The 25635-nt window shown below is 42.1% G+C and overlaps 1 protein-coding gene across 1 annotated transcript in view; it reads right to left on the bottom strand.

Moving 5' to 3' along the window:
* The window catches only part of ZCCHC24 (zinc finger CCHC-type containing 24), a 108048-nt gene extending 94720 nt beyond the window's left edge, over positions 1–13328 (bottom strand). Inside the window, exon 1 of the mRNA XM_084210907.1 lies at positions 12795–13328. Coding sequence (XP_084067033.1) covers positions 12795–13034 — 240 coding nt within the window. The 5' untranslated portion in view covers positions 13035–13328. The remainder of the gene's footprint in view (positions 1–12794) is intronic.
* Positions 13329–25635: the final 12307 nt, after the last annotated feature.

Genomic DNA, 25635 nt, shown 5'->3' with positions numbered 1-25635 from the left:
AGATGAAGAAACAAATGCATTCTGACTCACTCTGGTCTCAAATGTATTAGTGCTCATCTGGGAGGTGACAGGGAGATTGCTCCTCTCATGAATTCCACCAAAAGCAATGACTTGCTCTGGGTTCACAATGCAACACTAGCAAAGCCAACCTATTTCCTTAAATGGTAGACAATAGTACCTCTCAAATAGTCTCATTTTGAGCTTGAACAGGCAAAAAGGATTTGGCAGTGAAAGGGTTAGTGCTGTCAAGGCGCCTGAAAGACCACACTGCATGTCCTAATTACAAGGCTCATCAGCCCAGCTGCAATGAATTCAGGATTTCCTTATCTTGCCATGCTGGGGGGATGGGGAACCTGCTGGTAAAACTTAGAAACAGCCTTGGTGGGAGGTTCAAGCTGATAATGTAAGTTTGTCAATTTGTTTGTTTTTTCCTTCCTATGGAACTTGTTGATTTAATTGAATATGAACCAAACTGAAGATCTTGTATAGTATTTTCCAAAGGTAACCTCACTGCTGGGTAAATCTTTAAACTGTATCTGTTGGTGGTGCCGGGAAGCAAATTTCTCTTTGTTATTTGCTTCCTCAGTGTTTCCAGTTAAAGGGCACATAACCTGTAGGGTTGCAGTGCAGTCCTTTGTGAAAGGCAGCTATTGTCTTCTATAGCTTCTCACTCTGATTTCCACTTGGGCAACATATGTGAGTGACTCAAGAGTTCCAGTATCTAATTCACCTCTAAGATAGTCCTCATTACGTGAATGATTGGCTAATGCTCTTGATTCCCTTGGCTGGGTCCCTGCCTTTCAGAAACATCTTTTGGGATTGATGTGTCAAGAGGGAGAAAAAGATACCCTGAAACCCTTTATCTCTTTAGTTTCTTTTTTAGCAATGGTATAATGTTGAGAAGAAAGACAACTGTTGTGAATATGCAATGAAATATTGAAAGATAAATAAGAGGCAAGTCTTACTTTCCAAATTTCCCTTTGGAATGTATAGCTACTGCTTTACCTATAAAGGTATGCTTTTAAAAGAGACTAGAAAGCAGAGAGAGTACAACAGCCTCTAAATTATGACATTTATGCCTGAGCATCTATCAGACTAGCTGGTATTAATAACCAATGGCAACTTGTTCATGTGGGAATGGTATCTTCTTATTAGGCACGGACTGGAAAAGTAGAGGTATCTCTGGAAAAACCAGTTTCTGCCCCAAGTTCAGTTTGTGGTTGCTGGACCCTTAAGGCAGCGATAAAGATGAACATATCCACCATTAGAGAAAGCTAGAATGACTTGTGCTGGGTGATGGGGGCTGTATCTGGCCAGTGCATCTGTCTGACGGTCTAGAAGTTAGTGTGACTTGTGCCTATGGCTCTCTCTACAATTGTAGTTATTGCATATACTGAAATGAAGTCCTGCAATCCAATGGTCCTACAATCTAGTCCAGGCATCAACGCTTCCACAATATGAAATAGGCTATAATTGAAAAGCAAAGAGCAAAGAATTTTTGATGACTTATTTTTGCTGCTGACCTAATAAAGCAAACACAAATAAAGCAGTCTTAATGGACAGAGTTAAGTCGACAGACGCCAAGGCTGTTTGAAGTTTGTAGGAAAAGGGAGTTGAATTGCCCTGTCATCAGTATGGGAAAAGTAAGGTTTTCATCCACTGTAAACTGTAAATATTTTCCAGCCTGTATGACAGTAACCAGACTAGCCATGCTACTCATTAGCCCTGCACCAAAATGTCAAAAGGTGCTAAAGTTATCAGCTTGGATTTTCACAATGATAAGAACCGAATGGTCCCTGTGCTGTGTCATGGATAAAACAGTGGGACAGACAAGTCATTGCCCTCAGTTGCTACTTTTCATGTTGGAGGAGAAGGAAATCTGAGCTATCCAAATAGCAATTCAGTGGCTTGTATGTGTAGTATACAAAACTTAACCTGAGGGCCTATAGCTGTCTTATTTCCTAGTGCCCTAAGGCTTGTTTCTGATGTGGGCTTTAGCCACTGGGCCATGCAATAGGTGTGAAAGCACGACAGTTGCACCAGAAGAGAATCGTGTTTGGAGAAGAGCACTTCAAACCTCTGACTTCTCTGTACTTCTTCATAAGTGGTTAAAACAGTTCCCTGTTTTTGTCCCCAAAGAAAACATCCAATGCAGAATCACAGAATAGAATCATGGAATTGTTTAGATTGGAAAAGACCTTTAAGATCATCATCAATGCTTATGGCCAACCTCAAAGCCTTCTGAAAACAGAGGGATTAAATGAAAATACTGTAATAAATTTAGTTGCATTAATTTGAGCCAGAAGAAATAGAGAAGTTTAATTACCAAGGCTGAACTGGAAAACCTCAAAAACTGCTCCTGTATGGCTTGTGTCTGCTTTAGCTTCTCCGATAAATTGGATACTTTTACAAAAAAAAACAGCTTAAGAGTTTGTTCAGTAACATTTTATCATTGGAAAACTAAAAGCCAAGCTCATCACTCAGTAAAGAAAATGTTTGCCTGGAGCAAGAAAAAATAGACTCAGGTTTCTGTAGGTTTCTGTTTTCTTCTGAAGTCAACTTTTAAGTCAGCTGTCAAAAAAATCTGGTCTTCAGCCTAACTTTTAGTAAAATCTGAATTACTCAAGTTCTCATATAAAACCACAGATAAATGTAGATTAGCCAAGTAAACCTTAATGCATTCCTGGTTAGTTAGACTAGCCAAGTATACCTTAATTCATCTTTCTTCTGCAGGGAGTTTTAGACAAATACATGTTTATGTTAAACTGCTAACACTAATGCCTACTTCTAAATATTTTCAGATAGATGGCACTAGGCCTTTCCTTCTGCAGAAACAGTATCTTAAGGAGACGGCTACAAACACAGCGTGACCTGCCAGTGGTTGTGAAACAAGTAATTGGAGGGCAATGAATCTTTAATCCGGCATATAGATCTCTCTAATCTGGTTATTCCAAATCTGACAGCTCAGCTGGCTGTGGCTTCTCAGGCTGCAATTGCTGAGCCTCTGCAGAACAGCAAGGGGGTGCAACACACTCCTCTGAGCATGACTGGTGTGTCCCTTCAATCACAGCAAGGCTGCAGAGTAACACACGCCACCACCTCGCCTTGCTTTAGATCTGCTGGTCTTTAACACTTGGATCCAAAGCTTTCAATGAATTTGTCAGGTCTCAAAAAAATCCTGCTCCCTCTGTACTGTACAGTGGTAAAGTTATGCTGACAGGTCAGGAATTGCTCAGTCACCATCTTCACGCTTGCTGGAGCTCAGGTAGGCCTTTTGGCTTTCTGCTAGTAGTGTGATCCTCCTTATTTCAGCCTCAGGGAAGGGTTTGTTGTGGATATCAGCGAGGATACTCCTTTTTCACAATGTACAGGGTCTTCACAAAAAGCCTTTAAAGGCAGATGTGGGAGAGGACAGAGATTTGCTCTGGTCAGGGCATGTAGTCTTGAAGGAACTTTCTAAATCTTGCACCAAGTTCTGCAGGGTTCCTTTTCATCTGCTGAACACCCAACAACTGCCCCCTTATGCTCAAGAGAAGCTCTAGCACATGAGTACTATATTGGGGACAACAGAAAACATTCACGTGGCAAATTGCTTTAACACATCATCCCAGGAGCCCTGGATTCCCGGGCTGTCCCCTGGCCACCCACCTCCCTGACTGACCTTAGGGGAGAGGCCACAGGGAGGGTCCCTGGCAGGCCCCTCTGTCCCCCTGCCCAGAAACAAGTCCTTTTGCCTGAGACAAGGGTCTCTGGCGAGGAGCAGGTCATGAAGGTTGTATAGCATGAAGTGAGGGGAGAAACGGATGGACATGTTTTGATCCCTGCACTTTCTGTTAACATCTCTGCTTCCTGCAGGAAATCTTGTCTCAATCTGACCTGCAGTCTGAAAAACAAGAGTCGAGTTTCCTCTCATTTGGTAGGTCTTTTGACACTCCAAACACAAGAAAAATAACACCCGGAAATAGATATGTGCCTGTTCAAGACACACTTAGGAAAGCATTCACCTCCTGCGCGGCTCTTGCACGATGAAAGGTTTTGCTAAGAAATGTCCATTTTGGGTTAAACAGAACTCCAAGTCTGAGACAGTTTTGTTTATATCATTTACATCCAGTAATGCCTTCTTGGCACAGAAACCTCTGCGACGGCTGCCAAAGTTGAAGAGAGGCGAAGCTGAGGTCGCCGTCAGAGGTAGGAACAATACATCATCTGCCCAGAGCGGGCCCCTCGCAGCGCGCCCAGGGCCCCAGCTCCTGCGCTCACAGCAAGACAAAAACTTTCATTAAATTGAATATAGTGAGGAAAATAAATTATTCCTATTACTAAATGACAGGCTGGAATTTCATTTTGTGACTCCAGCTTTTAGATAGTTTTATCTATGTTTAAGGCTACCCTCTTAATCAACTGTGATACAGCACAGCTTGAAGTGTAATCTCAGCAAGCAAACCTAAAACATCACAATCTGCTTCAGATAAATTATAAAATAACAACAGAGAAATCTGGTTTCAAAGTAGATTTGAGGGGTTTTTTTCCTTCCCATGCTGTGACTGTTAGAGGAATTAATCTATTATTCTACTAATTTCCGTTGCAATGTATGTTAGAAAAAGATGGTTATATAAGAACACCTCTGTATTTCAAGGATCACTGATGCCCAAACCCTCTTAAAAACTCTTGCTAGTCCTCTATTTTCAATGACTGTACAATAGATCATTTGCTCTCCTTTCAGCCACAAGTATCCACAGCCCTAATGACTATTCACAAAATAGTTGCCTAGCAGACTCCCTTAGTGTGAAGAAATACAGGCTGCAACTCCCCTGCAAAGATCACTGAGATACCTGGAACTCCTAGAAGCAAGAGAAATCTGTGAGACCAAGCTGATGCCCTAAAGTGTTTGCTTGGTTAGCATTCAGCTGGATGAGATGCAAATACAGATTTCCAGGTACCCACAATCCTTCCATGTGTAGGGTACTACACTTGTGTTCACTGAAAAAAGACACCAAATCCTAGCACATGCAGGGAGTAGGTGTGGGTGGCCAGTTAATACAGCAGCAAGAATTTACCTCCGCTTTGCATATGAGCTCAAGTCCTGGATCATGAGAGCATTTGCTAATCTTCAAACTAAATTTGTCAAAACACAAAATGTATTCCTTAAGAAAGAGGTTTGGAAGACCAGGCAGCAGTTCTCCCATCAGCAGCAGTTGAAAGAGCTAAGAAAAAGGGTCTACTTAAGGGCTCCTTGAAACTCCTCTTAGTCAATGTATTGGATTTGTTACTAGTTGCTTACACCAAAACATATGACAGAAAGTAAGGGGCTAGGCTTATGATATGTTAAAATTTAAAAGCCACCAAAACTCCCCACAGCTGTGCTGGCCTGGCTAGACAATGAGGGACAGGGAGAAAGGACTTGTAAGCCTGCATTTATTCTGCTTTCCTCAAGTGAATCTGTCTATAATTTTAGATTCTACTTTTGGCAGATCACAAATCGTTTGCTATGGTTCTGAGAGTAAGAACCAACCTGCAGGAAAAATGAAGTGATCCAGGCTTTTACACTTATGAAATACTGTCTGTCTGAATTATGTCAGCATTACTGTAAGATCTGAATAGCTTTGTAAAATTTAATTTGTCGCTTTGATCTATTATAATTACTCTGGAACCCACACAGAACCTAAGTAAACCATGAGGAAAAGACTTATATTCTCTCCATTTAATTTAGTAATTTCATTCTGGCTTTCTAAAAGAGGAAGAGCAATTCCAGAGTTAGCAAAATGAGCATCAGGTTGTTGGTGATTCTTCTGGGGAAGACAAACTGGGGAGAGGTATGGGTATTAATTGTGACATTTCATTAATCTGTTCAGAAAATGGAAGCTTATACCCAGTATCACTTTTTAGGTAGCATTTTTATGTATGCATCTAATTTGGGTAACAGGATACAGCTGCTTTTCTTCCTATGCAAATACATATTATCAGAATTTTATGATTTGGCTCTATAATATCTGTGCCTGCACTTTTTGGCACATGCACTATGTCATTGTTTTTCATGCTTCTTAAAGGAGCATGGAGAAGATTCTCTGTTCTTAGATTTAAATTTCACTTAAATTGTGTTTCAAAGACCTTTTATGGTGCACTTAAACTCTGATCTAGAAAACTTTCCTTGGCATTAATCCTCACCTAGCATCTGTCAGTAAAATACAATCTTTTCTTCTAGCTGTCAATTACCAAGGAGCAGGACCATCTCTACAAGTTCTATCTTGTACAAGTACACAAAATCCCCCAAATGTAACCAAAAAGGCCTGGGGGGGTCGGGGGGAAGAGTGGCATTGGCTTTGGGATAAAAGCAGTTTACTACACCTCTTGGTTATCTAATTCATTCCATACACTTCATAAATTAATATATTGGTTCAAGTCAGACTCTGTTGTCTGATTATTTGTGCAGTTCACTGGAGAAGGATCTTCCCTTTCTTTTCTGAATAACTGAGTCTGTGTCTGCAGAGCAAAAGAGGAGTGTATGAAAAATCATTATCCAACAGAGTTACATCACCCCTTTGTTTGGGTGCTTTGGCATGGAAGACTCTGTAAACGCATAAAATAACTGTAAATGAAAGCTCTGTGTATAAAATATAATTGTGACAAGAATTCTACATCCTTTTGCCTCCAATTATAGGTTAGTGTGTTTTTCTTTTCTATATACTGCCTGACGGGTTTTTTCCAAGATGTGAATGTATTTGTAAGGCAGAAAAAACATGCCAGTGCTTCTCTCAATGAGAAATTTGCATAGATACAAAATCCCAAGTGATTTAAAAGAATTTGCAATGATTTTCAGCTAATCTGGAATAAAAAATATAACCGTAAAAAGAAATATAACTATAATAATATAATAGTTCTTGATTTTATTTTTCTTTTCAAACTATCAAAAAGAAATAAATAGGAAAGCAGAAAGTGTATATTCCTCTTCTTGAAGACTTGATTTACTTTCAGCAATTAATATTTTAGTTCTTGCCAGCTTTCCAAGCATGGTTCTGATTGTGATGTGAAAGCAAGAAACTGCAGATTACTATGGTGGATAATACTTTCACTGTAAATAAAGTAAAGCCCAGGTGTAAGTCATGTTTGAATTAGTTAAAGCTGGAGGTCAGGCAGGTGTGCTGCAGAGCTACAGCAGCATTTGCTGGGGGCAGGGGCAGTTTGTAGGTAAGGACACAACACAAGAGGCTCTGGCTGTCGGAGTAAATTCAACACATTTTCTTCTTACTTCTGAGAACTTTCTGTTGCTCTTAGTCAGGTAAGAAAGCCAGAGTAAAAGCAACATAATTGTATGTAGAACACTTTCTCTAGTGAATCAAATTTGACTCTTGTGCATTTCTTCCTGCAATCAAATTGCTATTAGGTAATTCAGCCTAAGTGTCAAGAGTAAGGACAGTATCTGCTACATGCAGGACTGTCCACTCACAAAAACACACACAAACAAAACACTTAATCCTGGACAACAGAGAAGCCTAAAGCCATACCGAGGTGATACAAATGGAGGAGTGTAATTTGGATAATAATTTGAGTTTCATGCTTTTTATACAAGATATCGATCTTATTTTCTGACTCCACTTCCTATAGTACATTCACAAGTGGGGTTTTGATTTCCCTGGCAAATGTGGGTGTTGTCCAAAGACTACAGATGTAGCAAAGCAGGAGGCCACAGGTGCAGAGATAAGAACAGGGTGCAAAAGAGAAAGCTTATAGACATAAACCCCTGAATTTTTGCTCTTTAAAGCATATGTTCAATTGGAATTAAGAAAAGAATAGTTATTCGCTCAAATACCTGTAACAGGATCTAAGATTTTGAGACCAGTGTACAGTGGGCTGTGAAAGCTGCACTTTGTGTGCTGAGCCAGCATCATCAAAAGGGCTCTGGAGCTGGCTGTGTCAGGAGGACAGAGGCTAGTCCTGCCAAGATCTCCAAGTGCATGTTGTCCTCTGATTAACATAAGAGATTCAGCTCCCTGGAATCTCTTAGGAGGTCTGATGTGAGAATTGACATTTAACTTCCTGAAAGGCATTTTGGAATTACTTGTCTGGCACTTTAAGTAGTCACAAAATATTGGTAGTGTACAATCATCCAGAGGCAGAGAGCACAAGTTCCTGCAACACAGGAATTGTTATGCTAGTGCCCTTTCAATAAAATTTGGAAACGGTTAAGAGCATTCCAATGTTGGTACTTACACAAAGAATAGTGAGAAAAAAATTAAAATTAGGAAACAAATAGTAATCATTATTATTAAAGGACATATTTAGGTACCACAGACTGCTATTCTGTCAGTCTGTAGCTGAGAAAGCAAGAAGTCCTCACTTGAATGCCTAGCACATTAAGCACCCTGTGGATCAAAAGCATGCTGTGTGTTAGAATTACTAACAATGTTACACAAAATTAAACAAATTGGACATGTTTTGGAACATATGGCAATTTCTGCTAACCTGCCTCTCTGCTGAGTTTGCCTTTGGACCATACTGGTTGTGAGCAGCCTCTTAAAAGGCATTTGGTTTTCCCTTTAAAATCTTTTAATCATGACTGTTCTCAAAGATACTGCACTTAATTCAAGGAACCAATGGCCTGATGTGGTATAGCAATCATTGTATTCTTCTGATACTAACAGAATGGAGATTTTTAAAAAATCTTATAATTATCCTCCAAATTACTTCATCTAGGCCAAATAACAGATCTTTCTTCGTCAAGTACCAGCCTAGTATGTACCCCCCTAATTCTATGAAAGACAGATGGACAAGAAGTTTGTCTGATAAAATGTATTTTCTGTAGAACTGCCAATTTCCTTCCCTGTGTTTTTGTTCTTCCAGTGTTTCATCAGTTTGTGTTGTTAGCTTATGAATGACACTATCTTCTTTGGGAAGTTACCTAATCTATCCCAGTGCTTTAGACTTGCTTCTGTTTCACAGGGATTTGAATGTTATTTTCCACAGCACACTATGAACTTTTTCTAACGCCACACATTTTTCTTTCCAAGCAAGTGATCCATACTTTAGTGCAGCAAACTGAACTAGCTGGTGTATTCTCATTCCCAGTTAGCTCCCCTCTGGCCTATAAGGACTGGATCTGGAAGTCTCTAAGTCAGAAACATGAAAATGGTGATTATTTTCCCATCTAGTACGTGCAGTTATCTGTGCTTAAATAAAATCTGGTTTAGATCCAGAAAGTGGCTGCCATAGAGGCTTCTAGAAGGAATTTTGCTCTTGAAAGACACAGAATAGAGGAAAAAAATTAACTATTAAATTATGATAATTTCTAGTTACTGCTTGCTGTCTCTTCTTGACCAAAGACAGCACTGACCTGGTAAGATGCCTCCTGCTAGTGTAGAAAAACACCTCATGAGTCTCTTGCCCCCTTACTCTGGGTTGTTCAATTATAACCCTCAATGACAAAGCCACAGATACCTGCCTGTGTCTCAAAGGCATTAAATTCCACGTAGCCAGCCTCACAACAAAACCTCAAATACTTGGCTCTGATGGATGGTGTTATAATGAGGGTGGAGCTCAGTTCAATGGCCAATTTATTGCATCTTAATGGTCTAACATGCTTTTATTTCATATCTAGGACAACAAATGCTGCCATAAACTTCGGTTTAAAGCAGGTCTGTTTTGCAAAACGCGTCTTGCATACAGAACAAAACACTCATTGTTGCTTTACTGTTTAAACCTTTATTATTGGTTTTTTTTTCTTGGTACAATGGGCTTTTATGCACCAAACAGCTGTGTTCATCATGTTTATTTAGAAGGCATCCATTGTAGTGGAAAAAGTCTGGAGGACAAAAATCTTGAAGTACAAGACTACTCTGTGGGTGCTGGCACTTTTATTTTTTTTCTGTCCTGTTCCTTTGGTCAGTATGCAAGTCACATACACAGGCAGTGCCATGCAGACTTGCAAACCCTGTATAATAGCAACTTTTCACAAGTGCTGTGTCTTATTCCAAGTGTTCCTCTCCAGAAAGTTTCAATTGCAAGGCAACATACAGGACACACAACTATTTTACACCCCATGATCCTATCATTTTTCAATCTGTTGCTATTTTGGACCCTCATTAGGTCACTTTCCAAATATTGTGTACAGCTATGTGTCAATCATTGTCACAGCTCGGCTCCAGGCTAAGCCAACCCAGGACAAAACCGTGAGGGGAAAAAAAATGCCAACCAAAGCAAGCACTGTGTAGAAAACAGTCAACAGTTTGACTGTGGAAAGCTATGTGTTGTTCCAAAGATAGCATAAGCATTGCTGCAGAAACAGCATACAGTACTAACGCTCTCCAAAATAATTTTATGTGGTTGAAATGTGTAGTGCATACCCAATGGCATCTGCAAATAAACAGATGTTAGAATCTCAAGAATTAGGAGCATGACATTGTCGGAAACTCTTGGGTGACTCCTGCCAAAAAGCAGTCTAGTTTCCCGTTTCTGGAAAGAACAGAGCATCTAACATATTGACAGAACTTCTTTTGAGCAACAGTATCTCTAGCACCTTCTAAACCCTTGAATGAAAGCTGCTGTATAAGCAGGCAGCGCTAGCCTGGGAAATTAGAGGGTTCCCTACTTCCTTCAGGGCATATCCAGCAGGGCAGATGCATTCCCACACCACAGGAGATAGCTGTGCTCCCTTCCCTCTTTTCAGGTTACCATGTATTAAGACATAGTTCAGGTGAATACTGGAAACATAGAAGTGTCTCCATCAGCCAGATAGTCAAAGCTATCGTCACAGGCTGGAAAATGAATGGCAACAAACTAACATGCCTTATCTATTAAAAATAATAACATAGCTGTATAGAATGAAATGGCTTCTTATTTTCTGAATGGTGAATGCTCTTGGCTTTCTACAGAGCTGGAATTCTCAGTTGCTGCTGCTGCTCATGTGCCCCGGGAAACTGTAATGAGGTTAAAAAGAGCAAAGTTACAGCTTGTGGATGATAGGAATCCACAAAGAAGGTGACTTCTGGGATCTGAAAACAGCACAGCTGGGGGGAAGGCTGCACAGGGACTGACTGCTTGGAGCTGGGGCAGAGACAGGGGCCTGAGGAAGGCTAGCATTGCAGGCAAATTATTTTCCAGAAGAAAGGGGGGAAAATGGAAAAAACTATGAGCCAAGTGGAAAGGGAGTGTGACAAAAGGATTAGCCCCTACTTGCACAGAGTATAGTAGAAGCTGAAAATGAACTCGGGGAACTGTCAGGAAGAGAAAACTGTTTCTCAGAGACTGTTTCAAAGACTTCCTGAATGCAGACTCCATTTACTTGTTTCTTCCTTTTTCTCCCAAAAATAAAGGACCTGCTGTGAGCAGAATGTATCCCAGCTTCAACAAACACGGGCCTGAAGAGAGTCCCAATCCAGAATCCATGCTGGCCAAACTGCTGGAGCTTGCTGCTACCTGGGTACCATAAAGCTTGAAAGCCAAAAAGGAAGGGGTAAAATCTACAATTTGTCATCAACAGGTAGGTAGCTAATGGTTTAAATTGCACTGCCTGCTAATCTTTTTGTAAAATCTGTGTGCTTGTTAGGTATATATGTTGTTGGACTGCCCATGTCGTGTCATGTTTAATAAGACTTAATTAGGTTGAATGGGTTTCGAATCACATGCTTTCAAAAATAGTATCTATTTTGAGATTGGATGTGCTTTGTTAAATTCTTAAAGAAGAAAAGATTTCTAATTGAAGGAAAACGTGTCTATATAACTCTGGCTCTCAACTGTTAGCAGCTCCATTATGAGAGCACTTGGGGAATTTGATTTAGTTTTAATTAATAACTCCATAACTTTTCTGACAGAATAGAAGGGTGTACTTTGAGAATACTTTTAAAGTCGACGTTTAACATAAAAGCTGCTGGAAGGACTTTGAAATGTCATTCTGTGGGAAGTGCCAGAGCAGGTTGGGATGTATAGTCCATCTGACCATATCAAACAAAGCCGCTGTTGAATGCCTCCGGCAAGAGTCCCACAGTAGGGTGCCAACTGTAGCTGGGTCTTTTCTGGAGAGGCTGGGAGCTGTGGTGCATGAGGTGCCACCTTGCAGTATCTCCACACATGTGAAACCCCTCCAATGCAGAAGTGCTTGACCTCAACAACTTCCTGCGACAGGGAGTTCCACAGCGAATTGTCTTTGCATATCCCAGTTTTTTAGCTTCCTTCCCTTTGGTTACATTTAGTCTTGGTTTGCGTTACAAAACGTGCACAAAACTTTTTTGCTGTTTTTATCACGTTCCTGTTTATATTTCTTCCTTTCAAATAGTGCCTGCCTTTGATCTCTCATAAGCCATATGTAGTCTTGTATCAAGTTTTTAAAGTAACGCTTTAGGGGGGAAAAAAATAAAAGGGGTGGGGGGTGGCGGCGGCGGTGGTATTTTTGCACGTTATGACGGATGTAGCACTTTTTGCGTGTCCTGCCCCCCGTCCCTCCGGCTGCGCACGGGAAATCCGTGTAACCATTGACCAGACTGTCAACACGGGCGCCCCGCGCCGCTGGCGGGCGGCGGCGGCGGCCGCGCCAATGCCGCGGCGGCGGCGGCGCCTCGCCCCGGCCCGCTAGCGGGACGGGCAGCGAGGGAGCGCCGGGCGGGAAGAGGCCGGCCGGGCAGGAGGACAAGGAGCCTGCGCGGGTGGCCGAGCCGCCCCGGCGTGCGGGGCGGGGAGCGGGGCTGGCCCGCTTCGGGCGGGCTCGGTGCCGGCCCGGGGAAGGGGGCAGGAGGCTGCCGAGGCATCATGGCGGTTGTGGCCCGGGGGGGCCGGGGGCTCCGCGCCGGGCGGCGCGGCGGACTCACCTCGCTCCGCTGGAGCTGGAAGAAGCTGTTGAGATAGCTGGAGCTGAGTGAGGAGCCCAGCTCCGGGGTGCTCTTGGTGTAGCCGAGGTCGGGGTGCTGGGACGAGGAGGGCTCGGGTCTGAAGGCATCGAAGGCGCTGGCCTGGTGCGTGTCTTGCAGCGAGAGATAGACCCAGTTGAGGAGCTGGGCGGGCTGGTACACGGGCGCGGCGCTGGTGTCGATGGTTGACAACAAGCTCATCTTTCCCCCCGGCTCCGCCGGCGCGGCTGGCCCCGCGGTGCCGGTCCCCCTCCCCGCGCTCCGGCAGTGCCGCTCTCCCGTCCCTGCCCGGGGCGCTTCCTCCTGGCCGCCCGGAGGAGAGGACGGGCCGGGGGCTCGCTGCCGCGCCCCGCGCCGCTCTCGCTCCCCTAAGGCCGGCGGCGCCCGCGCAGCCCCAGCGCTCCGCGCAGCACGGGCATCGCTGCCGCCGCCCGCGGGCTCCGCAGGAAACTTTGTGCGCGCTCCGTCCCGCCCGCCCGGCCGGTGCCTGCCCCGCTATCTGTCTTTATTCCCACTCTCGCAGGCAGCGGCGGGGAGGGGCTGCCGGCGCTCCGGCGGCGGCGCCGCGCCCCCATAGGCCTCCCGGCCACCGCGGGGGTGCAGGGGCGTCCCGGCGCCGCTCCGCCCCCGCCCTGCCCGCCCGAGCGCGGCCGGAGGAGCGTGTGCGGCCGCGGTGTCCGCTCCGCCGGCCGCGGGTGTCCGCGGACCGCTGGCCCCTCGCCCGCCGGGATCTGACCGGCTCCCTCCCTCGCTCCCCGGCCTTCCTTTTCCTCCTTCCTGAAGATTTTTGCGCCAAACGCGCGCAAAGTCCTCCCGAGGGCTCCTCGCTGGGCCCTTTTGGGCTTGTTTTTAACTCGACAACTTTCGCTCGGCTCTTGTCAGCCCGCCCTCTCTTTTTATTCTCGTTTCTCTTTCTTGCTGGTGCTGAGAGTTCATTGCAATCTGAAGTTCCTTCTCGTTAAATCTCTGTCAGAGCTCCAGGTTTGCGAAGCCCTGCGCTGCCTCTGAGGCTGTGCCAAGCCGTGCAGTTCGGGTTTTCCAAATAAGGCAGGCGAGCGGCGCGATGTTCCCTTTGAAATCCATCTAGGTAGCCCGGCGTGGGCTCTTGGGGAGCCTGGCTGTGGTGGGATACCCGGGAGTTAAAGCTGAGTAGGCCTTTTAAGGAGTCGGTAGCACAAAAGAGGATGATGAATGATTCCTGCTTTAGGAAGGAGCCTGAGTGGGTAAGCTGGTAATTACAGTTCATAAACTCTTCCCTGCTGCCCTCCCTGCGATGAGTGGAAAAGGGCAGCTATTTCTTACTTTGGTACAAACACCGTAGTAATCAAACTAGGAGTTTTCAAAGGAGCTCCCAGGAGGTAACTTAAAAACTTCATCATGACTCCTTGTGCCCTTTGCCGAGTGACAAAAGGGTAAAAATTAATGTGTCTTCCCAATATGGTTTTGGGGGAAAAAAAGCCTTCTTTACTTAGATAACAGGAAAAAAAAATCTGACCTTTGAAACATCAAAGTTGGCATCTTGGTTTGCTGCAATAAGCCATATGTCTCTGCCAAGATAGAAGAAAAGTCACTCTTCTGTAAAGGCCTGGTTACAAGAACAGAAAATGAGGGTCAGTGTACACACAGTAAAAAATGCTGTTCAATTGTCAGCTGCAAACACCAAAGATGGATGCATTCAACTCTTGAGAGTTGCTAGTTAGGGCAGCAGAGCTATCTGCTTGCAGGAATTTAAATGCAGGTGAAGATCGACTTTCCAGAACTGCAAGGTCAAGCTTAGAACAGCTGAATCAAACGGAATTCCTTTAGTGAGGCTACTTTTTTTGGTTTTTTGGGTTTTTAAAAAATTTTTTTAGTGACAAAGTCCTTGCAGCACAAATGCAGTTCACTCTTTTGTACACTCTCTCGGTTTAGAAGCCCTTTGTGGCACATTTAAATATGTGTGCAGGAGCATGGGAAGGAACAATCTTTTACCAGTGTAAAGGGTCTTTATACTCTGTCTACAACAGAGATCATAACAGAAGAATTCAATCAAATTGCATCCCATACTCAAACAGTTGCATAGTGTTTTAAAGAAGGAAAAGGTGGATAAGGCTTCGTGACTTAAATTGTGGAGGATGATTTTCCTGATTTGCTGGTAAATGAAGAAAAACCCCAAGAAACAGATATCACATCTGAGAAACTTGCCTTTCTGGCAGATGGTATTTAAAAAGTCAGGATATGGTAGAAAGTCTAGAAGGGGGAACTAGCCTGAAGCTGCTTGTTTTGTTGTTGTGGAGTTGTTTGGATTTTTTCTTTTTGTAGGCATGCTAATTCCTTCCTTAAAGACAATTTCTATTCTTATCACTTCCCTCTTTTACTTGCTAAGTTAAATACATGTATTTGTATTTGGCAGCTCCACTGTGCACTCTGTTTAGTAAGATGCTGTGAAGGAAATAGGAATTCTGAACAGGCAGAAAAGATAGCACAACAGGGGTTTTGTAGCAATAGAAGTCAAAAGCAGAGGTCAAAATAGAGTAGTCAAGGTGATGCAATGTTTTGAATGAAGAGGTTTTGGTATATTTCAATACTTGTTCTCCCTAAATTGAATATAGCTCTTGTTGTAGGTGGTTGGATTGCTTTAGTTAGACAACACAGTAGGGATTGCTGCGGGGCAGGGGAAGGTGGAGTTAGGTGCCTTTACTGCAGCAGCTGCATTCATGAATGCAGCAACCCCTTATGATGTGAGGAGCACCGTGTGCTCCACCAGATGCATTTGAACACTAGGAGCTTTTGGCTGTCATTGCCCCTTGGCAGTAGCCCTGGTGGCTTCTAGTAACCATGCAGAGGAATGAGTAAATTGAATAGGTGCTTTGTTTGGCATATCAGGAAAGGGAAAGGCTGCAAATGCATGCATTATGAGGAGCTTAGCTGAAAAGCACCCACTCTTTGAGGTTCAGTTGTCATCCTGGTCTCCTGTGCAATTTCTTCTGGAACAGTTTCAGGCAGTTCCTTCTAATTTCTGTATTTAATACTGCTCTTAGCTTAGCAAAATGCTGGTGCCACACTTGTTTCAGTCCGCTTAGGTTCAAGATAGCAATTTTTTCATTGGAAGTCCACTCTTCACCTCTGGGAAGCGTAGATGAGTGAGGAGAAGATGGATACAAATGGTCTGTTTAGCAGAGATATGACAGTACAGAAAAAGGTGCTAAGGTCAATTGCATCTATTCTTCTCAGAAGTACTTGAGACAAAAGTGCCCAATAAGGTAGTGAGATGGCTTTGAAATATCTTCCAGACATGCACAATGTCTTCCTACTGATAATTTTGGGCTGGAGTATAAGTGACATTAACTATGGATTTTACATCAGCCTTATGTTGCCAAAACATCTGTGAATCCTCTTGGTTTTGTTCGAGTACTGCTAATGAAGTAAAAAACAACTGTAACTTTAACATCAAACTTTGAATAAATGGAATAGCTTTAGTGACTTGGGAAATAGAAGCCTTGAAACAAGTCAAAGGCAAACACAGGGACAGGATTCAGCTGCTTCAGTCCTATTGTTTAAGTGATCATGTATTTATCCAAAATCTCCTTTTAACTGCTCACTCAGCCTGTCCCCTTAGTGATCTGGACATCTTGTGGCTGTACCCTTCCTACAACACCTTTGCAAGAGTGAGGAACATAATTTTCCACTTCTGGCCAGGACTTGTTTCATAATCTAATGCATTTTTGTTCTTGCTTGCAATGTTCGTACCTTTGGATGATGTCAGCCTTTAAACTATCTATGTAATTTAAATTTTTTTTTAAAGAAAATTTTTATGCTCCTCCATATTTTAAAAATGAATGTACCCTACTACAAATATCCGGGATTCTTGTGCTTTTAAATTTGTCTTGGTATGAATTGCTGTCTTCTTAGTCATCTTCTAGATTAGATGGGGCTCCAGTAGGAAAACAGAATGAATACCCAAAACTGCCAGTAAGACTAGAGAACATGGGTAACTTGAGCCCACTGTATTCTCCAGTTTCTGTAATCAGGATATACATAATGCAATAGGCTGTTCATCTGCAGTGTAGCTGAAATATTCCAAACAAATGTTTTTCATCTGCTGCAGCAGAGATTCTTATCTTATTATGAAATAATTTTGCTATGCGGTTGAACTGTACGAGCACTCTTCAAATAATGAGAAGGCAATTCAGCAGAGTTGTAAACTGTGAAAGCACATCTGCATGGGGCATTTGTGAGTTATGGATGTTAGAACCACTTTTGTTTGCTGGGTAGGTACAACAGTTCCACTGCCAGCAATGAAACGTAGCATAAACCAAAGTTAGTCAGAGTGAGCCTGGGAAATGCTTGTGCTTGGGTATGGAACTCCATGGATTTTTGCACCCATCCAAAGGATCAGCTGCAACCCAGTGCTTAAGTACAAAAGTAAAAATTCCTGTTTTCTTCCTCCTATAGACATAGAAAATCCTGGAAATATATAGGTATAAAGGTCTAGTTCATCCATATGTAGAATGTTAGTAAATATATACCATATGCAGTAATGATTTGCTGTGGATAGTGTGTGAAGCACAATTCCTGCAAGGCTGTCTCAAGCCACCAAGTAGGTAATTGGTGTAACAGATCCTCTTGGAGCACACAGATTCTGCACCTGGCCAGTTTGCGGTTTCAAGTCCTGGGCCTTGCTTGCTCTCTGTTAAGATGTCAATGCATTGCTGAGTAATTGCATGAAATAAGCCCTGGATCTGAGTAGCTGTGTGAGAAATAGTGGTTTGATTTTTCTGTATTGTTTTATAAAGCTTCCTGTACCTTCTTCAGCTGCAGCACAGTCAGCGGAATTGTTCCATTATTTCAGTTTTGAAAGGCAGTATCTCCTTGTTTCTAGTACTGATCTAAAAGTTCAGCATCCGTGTCCAAAACAGTAGCTGAGGTATCTTGTTCCTTCTCCTTAGCCCATCCTAACCCCTTTCACTTGCTTGACCCAGGAATCCAAGAGAGGGAGTCCAAGGAAAAGAGCAGAGCAGATAAGAAGGGCAGCAGCAGTTAGGGAGAAGTGGGTGCAGGGGAGCCCATCTGCCTTACCTGGGATTGTCTGCATTGGAACAGCTGCTGATGGCTGCTTCTGCAACCAGAGAAATGGCAGGCAAGTGGGGAGGCCCAGGGATTTTGTGTCACCTGGGGATCCCTCTAATCTGCCTTAAGCTCTAGGAGACTCCTTACAGAGGGTTAAATGGCCTCAGTGCTTTGTAACTGGTTCCCAGCTGAAGAATAAGGTGCTATTTATGGAGCCCCTTAAAGACCTTGGTGTTAAAGAATGCAATAAAAATCCTCAAGCAACTACCCAAGGAGGGAAAGGAGGATTCTTTACTTGATCCTTTTGAAAATGCACGGAGGGTTTCATTTGCATTTTTCTGTGTGTCCCTTTACTGCACATAGTATCTCTGCCCATCTACTTCTCTCACCAATTCCATGGTACTGCAAGCTCCAGGAGACAGAGATAGTGCCTAATTGTTTGCCACTTCTCTGCTTTTCCCTAGGAGTTCCAGCAGATCTTTTTCTTCCACCCTGCTTGCTGTGGTAGAACAAGGCTTTAAGTTAGAGCAACTGCAGGAGACAAAAAAAGAGTGCCAGAGATAAAGGTACATGTAATGGTGATGAGTGGATGGTGCAGGCCATAGTGGTAAATAGGAGATGAAAATGACAAGAAGGAACTGTTGGGACCTGCAAACAGAGTGGCTGTGGTGGGATTGGAAGCTGGGATTGTATCTACAATTATCTTTTGATTAATGGAGTGTTTGACTGCTTTTTGGGATTGTCCTGAAGTCAGATCGGGTCTGGAAGCAGTATTTTATTCATGGTATGGCAATCTGCTGGCACCCCAGCCATCACCGAGCATACTGCTATGTGTCAGTGCTGCACTCTAATTTCTTCTTAATGCTTTCTTTAAATACCCAGGATTGTTGGTGGGTTTGCTTTTTCTGTTTTATCCCCCCTTTCTGTTAGTCTGGATAACAGAATGATTTATTTGTTTATGAGTGTAAATATTTATCCATGCCGAGCTGCCATGTTCATTCAAGAGCAGGCTAGAATTAGTTGCCAATCTTAATTGGCACTAACCCTGCTTCAGGGAAGTTTGTTTCCTAGGTACTTTGAGTCAGCACAATATTTATATCAGACTTGAAAACTCTCCAAGCAAGTTTCAGGCAATTCTTCAAATAAAAGGAATGAACTGCAGATGACTGAAGACACAAGGGTATTTTTTCTGAAACTTGGACCTCTGTCTCACACAAGGGCTCAGTCCTTGCCTCAGTCAGCACACCTCACACACCTACAGAGTTTGCCAGGGCCATCTGCTTTTGAGCTGGCTGGTGCAGGCAGTGGAATGGCAGTAAGTACTGATGCTTTCACAGCTCTGTGCAGGAAGAGGCTGCTCCCTGCTACCATCCCACCAAGGGCCTTGCTGACTTCTAAGTCACCAGCTTTTACAACACATATATGCTGTACAGGTTTTGGATTAGATTTGCTACATCAGTCCTGCTATATGGTTTTATGAGAGCAGTGATATTGGAGCAAACAAATGGCCTAAATTCTAGTTAAAAAAAATCCTTTCCATATATATACATCTGTAAATCCTAGATAAAAGTCACAGTGATATTGCATAAGTTAGCAGTGCTAATGGAACACTAGAACTACTTCAAAACATTAAAAGCTGTCCTCTTCCTTTTTAATCCAGGGGTTTTTTTTCACCTCAATTAATACAACTGACAGACATCATTCTCTCTCACATGTATGTCTTGTTTAGTAGAAGCACTACATTCCAGTCACTCACCAAGAAAAAGGAAATATTCACAAGGAAGAAAGTAGTCTTTTAAAGCCTGTGTAAAAACAATTCTTGGTATAAAACTGCTTGTCCCTACTCAAGTCCCTACTCATATTAGCCCAGTTTAATTCAGCTGAAGGCAAAATAGGAATTTCTATCAAGACATTTCCTTTGTTTCTTCAATGCAATCCTGAATAAGAAAAATGAAGTTATAGTGAAGATTACAGTAAATAAATGAACCAGAAGGGTATAGGCACACATGCCTTGGGGAAAAGTATACCACTCTTCTTGGTGTAAAACTGGAATATTTTGAATTCTTACGGTAATTTTTTCTTGCCTGCTAACCTGAAACTTTATTTTTACTCTCTGTGTCGGCCTAAACACTACTGCAGACCCTTACAATGAACCTCTTAAGTCAAGACTGGTGCCAGCCCGTGAGTACTGACCTGACCCTGTCCAATGCAGTGAGACAAGTAACTTCTTCTCCTATAAAGGGCTGAACAAGCCTACCAGTGTCTCTATCTGAAACACAGCTGTTAATTTGGAAGTGTTAACATGTACCACCTGGTCCTGTGAGGATGGGATTAGCCAAGGGTATCATTAACACTAATAACTTGTTGAATGAAAAACAAAAATGAAAGCTGAGGAAGTCTGCAAGGGTGTAATTGCTCCAAAATTAACTTTCCAATATTTCTACCTTATGGAATGTCATATTTGCTCAGAAATGTAGACAGACAAGGAAAAGATAATATGTTTACTGATGAACAAGTGAAAAAAGCATAGTGTTTCTTTTCCCACCTTCAATATTGATTGCCCCACTTGTCTCAGCCCAAGCTGCAGGCCAGGGCCAGCCACAGAGCGTGTATGTCACTGTGTAGCCACAGAAACACATTGTCCAGCTGATGTGTGTCCACCTCACTGTTTGTGCCACACATACCTGTCACTGAGTGAAAAACATTCATCCCAATCAGCACTGTCAGAGATATTCCTTAAAAATGTCAGAAGTGAATTGCTAGGTAAATGAGGACATGAAGGAAGGGGTGGATGTCCTAGTGTAATCTTAGTTCTCACCTTACAAACCATAGCAAAAGGGAAATATAAAAGGGAAGTATAGAAAATCATAGTTTAAATTTTTTTTTGATGCTTTCTCCTATGCTAGTTGCCTTTCATGCCTCCAGGTGAAACATCTTTCAGGAAAGGGGCCTCAGCTCACTCGCACAAACACCATTGCTTTCAAAGGTACTCTGTGTTCCTGCCATTGCCAAATTTCAGCTTTGCTAATGGCACAGTTATGTATTTCATTCACAAAAAAAAAAATTTCCCATCTCTGAATATTTTAATTAAAAAATGCTACAATAAAATTATAGTCAACAAGAATGTATCCAGTTCTCTGGGACACTACTTGAGCAAACTGAGCTGGTTTTGTTACATTGTTTCTGAGTTAGTGAAATTTCTACTTTAAAAAAACTGTTAATTGATAATATTTTCACAGAAGAACCTAAATTAAAATCATACATATTGAGTCTGTGGGTCCCCAAGCCAGCTATATTTTGCAAAAAACAAAAAAAAAAGTTGGAATTTTAGATAGTAATTATATATCTCTTATACATATGTGGAATATGCAGTTTGTTTGCTACCACTTCTAGTGGTACAGATTAAATTATTGAACATATGAAATTGTTGAACCATTTTTCTGACAGTCTGGCTTGGTTTTGCTTAGTTGCTGATGTCCTTTGAATCAAGGACATGACAGTGAGTAGGAATTCAGCTGCTAGTCTGTGTTCATCTTTGCTGTCTTAGGTTCAGAGGAAAGGAGAACTAATTTTAAAAACCCTTCAAATGTTAGAAATGGGTTATTATCTACCATTTTAAGAATGAGAACACTGTCATGTACAGATTACTTCCAAAGGAACAGATGCAAACTGGTTTTTATGGTCTGAAAGTTGGGGTGCAGTGTATTGCCCCTTCTTAATGAGAACCAGAGGGGTCCAGAGCACAACTGAAGGCTCTGCAGAAAAAAGTTCATGCTCTGCTTTACCACTGGTGTAATGTTATATGTGCTTGTCATTTTGCCCCTGGTGTAAGCACATGTGTTTTGACTGTATCTATATCAAAACAGCAAAGTGGGGATGACAAATAGTAACATCCCCAATGAGGCACAGCACAAGAAAGGATCACGGTTTTCAGCTGTTTCTTTCTAGGTTATGAATGACTTGCATGAAGATGTTGGTATCCTGCATCTGTTTCCCTATTTTGCCAGACATTTTGAGGTGAGATAAGAGGATTCATGCAGCTAGGAAAAAAACCCCACAACCACTTATCTGTATTGTGGTTTTTATTGTGTTAGCAGAAAAATATCAGGCATCCCTTGGCAAACTGAGTGTCAGCAAAATGTTTCACTTGTCTTAAGCTCACCTAAATTTAGTAGAGAATTCAACAAAATATTAGAAATAAAATCCTTTATTTCTTTTAAAACTTTTCTCTTGATGAACTGAAAATATGACTGCGCTGCAATTATTGCCAAAATTATGATTCTCTTTAAAAAGTCTTTTGAGAAGAACTGACAGTGACAACTAATATCCCCAGTAAAATGTTGTGGTTTGGCTTTGATTTGTGGTTAACTGTGGCTGGGGTGTCAGCTGGAGTAGCAATTTGCAGAAGTACTTCCAAAATCATAATTAATTTTCAGCTGTAGTTGGACAGTTTGAATGGGGTTCAGATTAAGTTCTATTCTCTGTTTTAAAATACCTTTATCTTCTACTGTTTGTACACTTCAAATATTCTCTTTTTCCTTCCACCATCATAGCTATGTGATTGTAATTCTTTCATAAAGATTGGCTCTAGAAGACCAATAAATAAATAGTTCATGGCATACCCCATAAAGATCTGCTTTCTGGATGGCTTGATGGCTGTATGGTAGCAGGAGACTTGGGTTACATTGGGACATTTTTAAATTAACAGTCACACTTTAAAATGAATAATTGGTTTTCCTCATAATAGCAACCAGTCTGCAAGGACTAATTCCAGTGAGTTACCAGAGATAGAGCTTAATCTCCTTGGGTTCTGTAACGCATTTTTAATCGGACTACTATGGCTCTGTGGTACTTGCATATTCCATTCAAAGCTTGAAAATCACTCAGTTAGAACTCAGTAGAAATTGAAAGAGTCATATATCCTGCCTCAGTGTCTTAAATTTTTGGCTTCTAGTAATTCTCAAAGTTTGGGGGAAAAGCCTTATTCTTTTCAATCTGCTTCTCTAATCATTCACATTTCCTTATTGAGATATTCTTTATCACTGAATTCTCTGTTCCTTTTCTTGGCCTGTAATAGTTTGGATGCTTATTGTTTTAAATGTCTGTTTGGAGAAGTAACAGTCCAGCCCAAGGGGTGGACAGCAAATAGGATTATATGTGTGTTAGTGATTTAGTTCTTTTTAAAAGGATCAATGGATCTGGTATCCCTATCCTACACATTTTTGTGGTTCTTTCTCCCTAAGGCTAGATGATAGTCTTGCCATATAGACCAGCAGTAAGAGCACATGCTATGGATGCTCTGAGATGTGAATAAAAACAAGCGAGAACAGCCCCAACAATATTTAAGATAGGAATGCTCCTGGTCTGGATTAAAACATTGGCATATTGTTCTCTAGGTGAGCCTACCTGAGATCAGAACATGAACTCCACTATTCCTCTGGCTTTCCTCCTTGCCCTTAAGAGAAGATGAAGTGTATTTGTGTTACTTCTGTGCCGGTCCTGGGGCTAAATGCAAATTCCTGCCTTCCCCCTTCCCATCCATTCAGGATGTATTATAGTAGTTCTCCCCCTTGTGTGGGTTTTTGTTGTTGTTGCTGCTGGGTTTCTTTGTCTTGGAGGTTTGTTTGTTTCTGAGGGTTTTGTTTGGGTTTTTTGTTGTTGATTTCCTCACCCAGTTATATAGCTTTTTATGCTTTCTCTTCTGTGGAGGCATGAAAGACAGCTCCCAACCAAGCATTTTTGTTAGCAAGGGTTTCAAAATGGTAAGATGACCCCCTCTGTGTTTTTGAAGAGCACAGAATATTACATGAAAACTTGCCATACTGGCATTTCTGGAATCACAAAATGTTTTCATGCTGTGATACCTTGAATTGTTTGTCTTTACTTGTACTATTTTTATGTTTCTTTCATTATGGAGGCTATTTGTCCTTTCTGTGAGGCTGAGTGGCCCAATTCAGTACTGATGTTTACTTATTTGCTTGGAATGGAATCAAAAGTATGTATTATTAGTCACAGGACACTAAACACCCATTAAGTCAGGATTTTATCAGTGGAGTGAGACAAGTTTCAGCCATCAAGGGAAAAAGAAAATGGCCTTGTATAATTATTTTCATGTTCTAAAATAATATTTTTCTTCAGTCACCTTCAACTCAATGGTACTCTTGAATTGCTAAGTCCTTTATCAATATTGAATAAGGGTTAGTGTATCCATTTGCTAGGTGTTATTAAAAAGCTCTGTAGGTATATAAACTTGGACCAAGGACCTGATTTGAATGTGGATAAATGTGAAACCTTAGTAGGAAGAGACAGCCAAAGCTCTGACCTCTAATTTCTAACTCCAATCACTAACCCACATAGCAGGGACTTGATGAGTGTGCTTTAACAGTGGGTATTCTTGAAATACATCCCCTTCCTTGAAAAAATGGTCTACACGTGGGATGCAAAGTCTCATCCTGCCTTTACCTCTAAAATGAGAAAAAAATTCAGTTAAAAAAAATCATAGCCAGTCTGCTTCCAGAATTTTTGTCCCACTGAATTCTAGTCCTCTTTAAAGGGCTGACTAGAATCTGGACACATAAAGAATATTTGTCTTTCATTTCATTTTAACCTTTGAACTAATTTTCTGCCTTTTCTAATGAGCTGACTTGACGACTAAAGCTGCTGGCATCCCCCAGGACCCGAGAGCAAGGAGGTCGTCTGAACCCTTGGCTTTAGGCTGCTTTGCCACATGAATTTCAGGGCAATGGTTTCCACTGTTTATTGGGACTGGGATTAAGAGTGGCTGTGTTTTGAGTGACAGAAGCTACTGGGGAGCTCTAAAAGCCTCCATTTAACTTACTCCTTTCTTTTCACAGCACTCAGACAGTGTTGTAAAGCTGCACCACTGTTAAGGCAAACACCCTCACCGCAAAGAAGTGAATTTAAAGCGCCCGTCTGCCTTTGGCTCCTCGGCGTTCGGGCTGGGAAAGGCTGTAAGCGTCAGCCCCACCCACTGCCTGTGGAATACTTGTGGGGAACAAATATAAGGTTTTTCTTGTTCTTCCCATGATCGATTATGTCTGTTACAGACACTTCACTGCACAATGTCAGCTAATTCTGATATCCCTTCAGGCTCAACAGATCGCCAAGAGAAGGCAGTGAAACCAAACCTTCAGCGATGGCTTTGGATCCCTGCAGCAGCCAGGGTTTGTTTGGCCACCTGTGTGTTTGTGGCTTTTAAGTGCCTGCCCAGACCCTGAAGTTTCAAGCCTAAGCTAAGAATTTATTATGAGCTTTGCACTATAAACATTTTTTTTTCATGTTTTTTTCTTCTATTACTGTTCAACTTCTGCTCATGCAGCAATATAGGTACAGACTAAACTGGGATATTGGTGGTTTTGGACGACATGGTTAGAATTAATACAAACCAAAACCCAACAAAAATCCCCTAGCCTGCAGTGAAAAAACCACTTTTACTGTACCTTAAGTGCAATATCTCCAGCTCCCTTTTTTTCCACTGGCTGGTTGTGACAGATTCCCAGAACTAATAAGCCACCCTCTTGTAAGAGGAGGAAGGCTCTGCATCTGCCATAATCACTCCTAGCATCCTGGCTCTATGGGGAATGCTCCCACATCCTGGGAGGAGTCCAGCATCTGCTCTGCAAACCACAGTACATAATTTTGAATGTTAGAAATACTTTCTCAGAGATTTACTTTCTCAAAAATACCTGTATAAGTGTTCATGACTTAACAGTTCCTACTGGCATATCAAACA

Source organism: Fringilla coelebs, assembly GCF_963513975.1.
Source record: "Fringilla coelebs genome assembly, chromosome: 8".
Lineage (NCBI taxonomy): Eukaryota > Metazoa > Chordata > Aves > Passeriformes > Fringillidae > Fringilla > Fringilla coelebs.
Note: the sequence above shows the minus strand (reverse complement) of the source record. Positions and strands in the feature narration are given on the sequence as shown.